Source organism: Pterocles gutturalis, unplaced genomic scaffold, assembly GCF_000699245.1.
Source record: "Pterocles gutturalis isolate BGI_N339 unplaced genomic scaffold, ASM69924v1 scaffold31911, whole genome shotgun sequence".
NCBI lineage: Eukaryota > Metazoa > Chordata > Aves > Pterocliformes > Pteroclidae > Pterocles > Pterocles gutturalis.
The window spans coordinates 46,529-54,332 of record NW_010098936.1 but is presented as its reverse complement, the minus strand read 5'-3'; the positions used below and the strand labels follow the sequence as shown (position 1 = coordinate 54,332).

At 38.0% G+C, this 7,804-nt stretch overlaps 1 protein-coding gene across 3 annotated transcripts in view; it reads right to left on the bottom strand.

Annotated features, from left to right (window-relative positions):
• Positions 1 to 222: 222 nt before the first annotated feature.
• PVALB (parvalbumin) overlaps positions 223 to 7,804 on the bottom strand; it is an 11,783-nt gene continuing 4,201 nt past the window's right edge. For all 3 annotated transcript variants that reach the window (XM_010074813.1, XM_010074829.1, XM_010074821.1), the window contains exons 3-5: positions 6,133 to 6,265; positions 5,621 to 5,730; positions 223 to 444 (exon numbers count right to left, since the gene is read on the bottom strand). In XM_010074813.1, coding sequence (XP_010073115.1) covers positions 416 to 444; positions 5,621 to 5,730; positions 6,133 to 6,265 — 272 coding nt within the window. In that variant the 3' untranslated portion in view covers positions 223 to 415. The remainder of the gene's footprint in view (positions 445 to 5,620; positions 5,731 to 6,132; positions 6,266 to 7,804) is intronic.

Genomic DNA, 7,804 nt, shown 5'->3' with positions numbered 1-7,804 from the left:
GATGGCTTAAAAATAACGCACTCAGTTTTGCCACCGTTCAGAACTTTGACTGAATGACTCATTATATGTGTGTTTCATCCCAAATAATTTTTAAAATTTCTTCACACTTTACCCTAGCTAGGGATAAAGCAGCAGGGATGTCAGCAAAAAAAGAGTAAAATTTTTTCTCTCTGTGTGCCAAGCCTATGTGAAATAAGAAACAAGTCATAGTGAGAGAGAAAAAAGCCCAGATTGATGTGACCTTTATTATTTTAACAGTGTCTTTCAGCAGAATTACAGAGTTTCAGGATTGCAGAGAACAGAGCTGGAGTATAAAATAACATAAATAAATAGAACAGGAGCCAAAGCAGTCAGCAGGAGGTGGTTGGAATTGGGCAGTGAAGGATGGGTGAAGGGTTTGCATTGGTCAAAGCCTTTATGATTCAGCCACCATAGTTGCAAATTCTGGAGAAGGGAAAAAATTTTTGAAAATATTAAAAAAGGAAAATGAAAAGACGGAGCAAGCATATTACAGAGTTACTGGTGTAGCAGAAACATCGCAATAAGAGAAGAACAAAGAAAAACCCAGTTAATTAAAGGGAAGGTATGACGTGGGAAATCCTACAGTGGAATGAAAGGATTTATTGACGGTAAGGGAGAAATGCTATACATGCCAGACTGTCAGAACTGTCCACTGCTATTCATCTGAAGAACTTGATTAGTTCCCTGTTATTCCTTTGTAAATCTCAATGGGATGAAGGCAAAAACTAGAAATTTAATTTTGCAGTGAGATAAATTTCCTTTATATCAGAGTTTGGCAGAGAGACTCATTAATGAGTCTTTCAGAATATTCGTGTCTCTATGTTATAAATGTATTACATTTAAACTAAATTTTGTAATGGCAAATTGACTGAAAATGACAGATTACAAAAACAGAAGGCTGACAAAAACCCGCTTAGCAACCTTGACCACATTGGTGATAATGAGAAAAATTCCTGTGGTCTCAAGAGGACCAGGATTTTACCCTGTGTCTTTTATTAGTGTTACACCCATAATATTTACATAAATGTATCTATTTGCAGTTTGGGGTTATTTTATGCTTTGGTATATATAATGTCTTTCAGCAGGGTGATGAAGCATGATGAAGGCACATTTGTATCTCGATGAATAGCTGCCTGGCACACTGCACTCTGAATGCTGTATTACCCAAGGAGGTTGTAATTTCTAACACTGTCTAACCTTGGAACAGTTACACATGAGAATACCTTGCACAGCTGTGTGTGCCTCAGAGCATTAAAAATGACAGACCGGAGGGAATCCCAAGAAGGGCAACAAAGATGATAAAGGGATTAAAGGGTATACAGAGAGAGTGATTTATGTGTTTAACATAATCAGCTGAGAGGAAAATGACAAATAGGGGAAGCAGTCATCTGTAAAGGCTCAAGAGAAAATTATTGAAGTTTGACATAACGAAGAGTAATGTCTTGCAACTAAAAAAGATAGAAGATGAAAATTAGGCATTTTAAATAACATTCTAATGTTCAACTGAAAAATGCTAAACTCTAAACAAGTGGGATCTTTACTGACTGGTGTGTACAAACAGTGCTTTTGATGACGTGTCAAAAAAACCATGTTGCCAAATGCTGACAAACCAGACTGAGAAACAGCAGTGTCAGAGGGTTTAAATTAAATCCAAATTTATCCATCATTTTGAAAGATGTAAATCCAAATTAGGATTAGTGATGCATATTACTTAACACAAAACGTATAAATTCTGTACATAGTGGGTACATAGATTGAAAGTGTTGCAAACTGAATTTAAGAGATAACATAAAGTACTTGTGATAGAAAACCAGGCTATTCTGGGCAGAAAAGGAAAAAGGCTATGATTATTAAAATCACTGTGTGAATAAATCCCGCAGACAGAAACATGAACTGCAATGGATGAAACCTTTCCAAAAGGGAAAACTAACTATACATATTCTATTAGAACAAGTTGTCATACTTGCTACAGCTAAATTAAATCCTTTTTATAATAATTTGTATCTACAGAATATATTTGGAAAAGGTTCTTCAGATTTGCAGCCAAATATTTTCTATAATCCATTATGATCGTGATATTATCACTTAATGGTAATATATTTCATGGGTACTTTTTGATAGCCAGCAAGCAATAACTAACTTCATGAATAACTGCTATATGCTTTATATGTTTTTAAGGATTTTCAATATACTTTAAATATTTCAAGGATGTTCCTGCCAAATAATCTTGTAAACTAGTTCACTGTTTATTTTCGTATGAAGGTTAGCCCAACTATAGGTGGCTCGTGGAGGCATTACTACAAAGTCTGTTCACATATGCAAAACTTCTGAGATAAGGCACTGTATATTAGCCTCTGTCTGTTGGTCATTCTTGTAAATGTTTATTGCCTCTGACTGGCCTCAGTGAGAGAATCCTTGAAATTGACTACATCCTCTTTTCCAGTTGTAATTCTCCTTCCAAACAAAATTAAGTTATATATTTCTTTGCACAAATAATAGCTTTAAATTACAAGGATTTTGACTGATTTGTCATGTCATAATTTAATAGCTGTCTTGTGTCAAAGCTTTGACTTCAAAGGAGAGGACTGTTTCACTGTATATACTCAACTGTATATAGATCAGTAGTATATAGCAGCCTAATGTATACCCTGTAGTATTTTACCGGAATGACAGATATGATTACAGAGAACATGTTGTAGGCTAATGATTTCTCTCGTCAGATTGTGTTTTTTACATTATCTGTACAATAGCAAATTTGTTTACAAAACTTCAGAAGTAATGTCTTACACTAATTGTAGAAGATACAAAGAACACAAAGTGGTATAAGAAAAGAAGGACTTGAAAATATTTTTTTTTGCAGGACTTTTACCTCTGGCAAGGTCATGACTTAGTTGTAATTTTGAATGTTTGCTGTCTCATTTTTGCAATGTTTAAAGAAAATAATTGAAACCCTTTAAAGATTTGCAGAAGTTGAGCTGTATCAAGAAAAATATTTTGACATACTGGAATAAAAATTTGGATTTGTTCTGTCTACAGTGCATGATCTTTGAAAATTCTCTGTGTGCTTTCTCAAGTCTATTAATATCCAGAACTGAAAGGCATGATGTGCATGTCAATTGTTAATACACAAAATAGATTTAAAAAAAAACATTGTGAGCAGAAATCTTCATATTCTTTTCTCCTGTTTCTTATAAAGTTTCTCCTGCAGCTGAATGAACTGCTTCAGCATCACTTCCCAATCCAATCTGAAAGCTAATGTTTGTAGTTTTATTAGGTAACCTAGCCTTGGCCTGCAAATTTTTTTCAGATTTGTCATCTTCAGTGGAAGATGGAGGGGGATTGATATCACACAGAAGATGATCATGTCTTGCATGAACAGGCTGCAAGTTTTCAACAGTTTTAAACCGGCAGATCAGCCACAAATTACAAATCTTGATTGGACAAGAGGTAAGCTAGTCAAACTGTTTCTGAGCTGAACGGTCTTGCAGTAGTGATAAAAGGTTTAAAGCGGGAGACCTAAGAGAAGATTTGTAATGTGAGACCTCTAACTGGAAGAAGGCTTATTAGGTTGGAATTACCGTTTGTGAGGATATGTCTGAGAAAGATGGCTCTGTGGTGTTAATCATGGTAAAAATACATGAAGAACATCAGTTCTTACAGCTGCTATGGGCTCCTGAGGGACAGTGTTCAAGGGCTGTCCAGTGAACTAACATTAACCCCTGTGAAAGGCTGCGTGTTTGTGATCATTTAGTGATATATGAAGCCGATGTTTGAAACAAGGGGTAAATGTGATGCTTGACAATTAAGTTATGTGAAAACAAACAAATGGTTTGCAACAGAAATACAGCATTGCATTACTGAATATGAATGTGATAGATATTCGTGACTTTACATTTTATTTACATAGGCAGTTATAATCTGGAATTGGATTTGTGAACTAAAGGAAAAGCTGAAAAGTATCTGTCATCCTCATCATTTGGTCACAGTCCCAGCTGATAACTTTGCATGTATTTCAAGCCTTTGTGGTGTAACAATTTGCTGTCAGAGTCAAATTTAAGAAATGGAAAAGAAAATGATAATGTTGCATAGTAGGGATAGGGCCAGAAGAAGCAAAATAAAAAAGCCCTTTGCTCTTTTCTCATTATTACATATAAATTCAGAGTAATTCCCATTCAAAGTTAAGGTTCAAAGAGATAAGGAGGTGTTTCTTACTGCCTCATTACAATGTACTGGTTTTCAGACATTGTTTCAACTTTAAAAAATAAAGTTATGGTCAAGCTTAAATAAGTTAATGCTGTATCCTCTTGTATAAGCCAAAATAATTTTACAATATCATTCTTTTATTCCAAATGATACTGTTTTTGTTTTGCAGCCTTCTGGGAATAACTGAGAATGTATCTGATGTGAGGTTGGCAAGTCACCTGTAAGCTCCACTTACCTGAATCAAGTCTTCTGAAAATCTTGTCCGCTGATTTTAGTAACACTGCCACTAATTTTAATGGGAATAAGGAGGACCTACAGCCAGGGGGTGATTTTGTATGTCATTTTTTTAGCTTCTACACTGGGAAACTATGATAGTTAACCTTATTTTGTTTTTTATTCATTTTTAGATTACTTTTTAGTTGGAGACAACAGTTTTTACTAATCCCAGAGATCAGGTAACACAGAGATGTGAGGCTTTTTAGGTATTTTTTAGATTTCACCCTATCATGTGGGTTGTTAATGTGGTGAAAACTTAGCAATTGTCTGATGTCTAGGTGACCTAGTATTCTGACCACAAACCTCTGCTACTATCTCCTCCAGTGAGAAAAGATTTAATTCAGAAATGCGTCTCTTCATGCCTGTTCCAATGTGTCTCAGGGATAGAGGAAAAAAAGAGGAAAAAGGAGAAATTTTGTATGTGGGCTAATTTGATTCATCCCAAGAGAAAACAGCAGTAAATTTTTAAGCAATGCTGTGAGAGGAAAAGTTGTTCCTTTCTTGTAGTTCTGATATTTAGTAAAAGTGAGTTACAAGCTTTCTTTGATGTGAAGATCCACATAAACACTAACAAAAGCTGGATAGACAGGTATTGTATAGAAATTCCATAGCAGACCGACTGTACTTAGAATTTTAAGAGCATTGCTTTGCTAAGTCATGTATTACTTTCCTGTTTACTAATCACCAGGCAGAAATGCTGGTGCTCAGCTTTTTTTCTTTCTCTTTTTTAAGTTTTATAGTCAAGCCCGGGTAGTTGAACTATCAGTGTCCTGATCCTTACTCCACTGAAAACATGGAAATACTGAAAACTCAACAGAAAAAAAATAAACTAATTGAAGCAGAAGTTGGATTGGTACTTAACTCCTGTGCTGTAGTGTGCCTTAACTGCATCTTGGTCTCTGTAAACTCTTGCCCCCTCTAGTGTCGGAACTCGGTTCGTGTTTCCTCTAAAGCCTACAAGCAAGGTATGGCAAATGTAGCAGGACCTGGCATTTCATTAAATACAAATTGTGCCCTTCAGAAGGTCACAGCTCCCAGTGATTGCTAGATTTCCTCAGTTCTTATATGTAAGAGTAATATTCGATTGTTACTGTCAAAGTTTACTCCTCTAATCACATACCATCAGCGCCAATTTTACCATCACCATCCTTATCTCCAGCAGCCAGAAGAGCCTTCGTTTCTGTGTCTGATAGGTCTCTTCCATCTGGGGTAAAGCCTTTCAGTACAAACCTAAGGAGGAGGCATGGAAAAAAAAGGAAAGTTTTTTCTTCAGAAGAGTTCCACTTTGTATTTAATTGCACCACTGTTTTGATATGAGTTGGAATCCAAGGTTGTATCTTCTGTTATTGACCTTCTTTAACATTCAGGAGGATCACTTTACTCTGAAACTGCATTTTAGTGAAGAACTATCTGTAAGGTGTTGATCATTCACGTGTTTCAGTGTCCTGCAATAAAAGCTACAGCCAGCCACCTCCAACACATTGTAGATCATATAATCAGCAAACATCTGATTATTGCACACAAATATTAGTCAAGAGATTGGATTGTATGCTATTACCTAGAGTCTTATAAAAAAGAAAACAGGAAATTAGACTCTTAATGCAAGGTTATTTGGGAAAGGACATATCTTACTTCAATTCGTCCTCTTCGATGAAGCCACTTTTATCTTTATCAAGAATATGGAAAACCTTCTTCACATCTTCTGGGCTCTTGTTTTTCAATCCTACCATCTCGAAAAACTTCTTGTAGTTAAAAGATTCAGCCGCTATAGGAGATTAAAATATAGAGAACTGCTTAGAAAAAGTCATTGAAATGTATACCAACACATACAGATGGTTTTCTTCCATACTGCTGCATGTCCTACCCTGGGAGGTACAGCTAAGCCCATCTATGGTAGGAGCTAGATCTACGCACTGTAATCATCCATGCTTCACAGACACTAAATGAAATAAACAGAGGGGGAGAGGGGCAGTGTCTCCCTTTTGCAGATGAAGAGCTGAGCTACAGAGGGATGGAGAGTTGCCCAAGGTCACACGGGAAGTCTGTGACAGAGTTGGGAGCTGAAGTCTAACCTCTTTGGACTCATTTCAGTGCTTTAACCGCCCCCCCCCCTTTTTTTTTTTTTTTTCCTAAGTTTTATGCTAAAGCAGTCATGTGAGAGCAGACTTTGACTATCAGATTGCTGTCACTTTTTGACATTCCCACCCCTGGAAAAAAACCAAACCACCAAACCAACGCTCTTGCTCAACCATGGAGCCTAGCACTGACGAAAAGTGTTTCAGAGCACATGGCTATTTCAGTTCTGTTTCGTTTTTCCTGAAGACTTACTAGAAATCAGTGTTGCATTTCGACAGCTAAAGGTATGTGCAATCGTGGTTTGTAACCTCAGACACTGCAAGGGAGTGCTGTGCTGTATGCTGCCTGCAAGACCTGGTGAGGCACGATCGCCGGGGAGAAAACAACAACAACAAAAAAAAGAAAGCAACAACACAACCCAGAGCCTTTGAAATCGGAGCCGAGACAAATTAGTTTACCTGCTCCACCTCTCCTGTCCTTTAACCGCACCCGCTTTTGTCCCATCCAGGTAGCCTAACGACTGTGGTGTGGATTAGAAAAGTGTGGATTAGAAATCCAGTAGAGTGACCTCCAAAACGTGTTGTGGATTTTTTTTTTCCCTTCCCGATGCATCCTTATTCCCGCCGCAGCTTTTCTCATTATATAAAATTAAGGAGGCTCAGTCTTTCGGGATCTGCTTGACTGAGAACTGTCATTAGTTGCTGCTAATTGCATCTGCTCCAGGACTTGGAGATGGCCCTAGAACAATGGAAGCTAATGAGAAAAACAGCTGCTGGATTGAGCAAAGCAGTTTGTTGGTCCCTTCGACTCTCCGGCTGCCGAGTCTAGTCGGGCTCAGCGGGTTTTGCGCTTCTGTCTGTTTGGGAAGGTCATCGCACAGACCAGGACAGAAAGAAGCTGCTCGCCCGGTGGTGCGATCAGCCAGGTTGTTGCGGGGAGGGGGAGGGAGATATAACGTGTGCATCCCGGAGCACGATTTCTGGGGTTTTTATGAGAGCAAGCTTAACTACCTGAATCTGTAAGCACGAAGAGAGTTTGCTCTCGGTTTAAGAGTCGCGATGAATTAGAGGGGTAGGGGAATATCTGAAACCCGGAGGAGTCTGAGAGGGAAGTATGGACCGCTGCAGCCATTCGTCCTGCAGAAGGCTTCTGCAGTCGACCAGTGCACCCGCTTGCTCTGCTGTTGTCTTCTGCTCTGTCACGAAAAGCAAAGCCCACCCGGGGATTC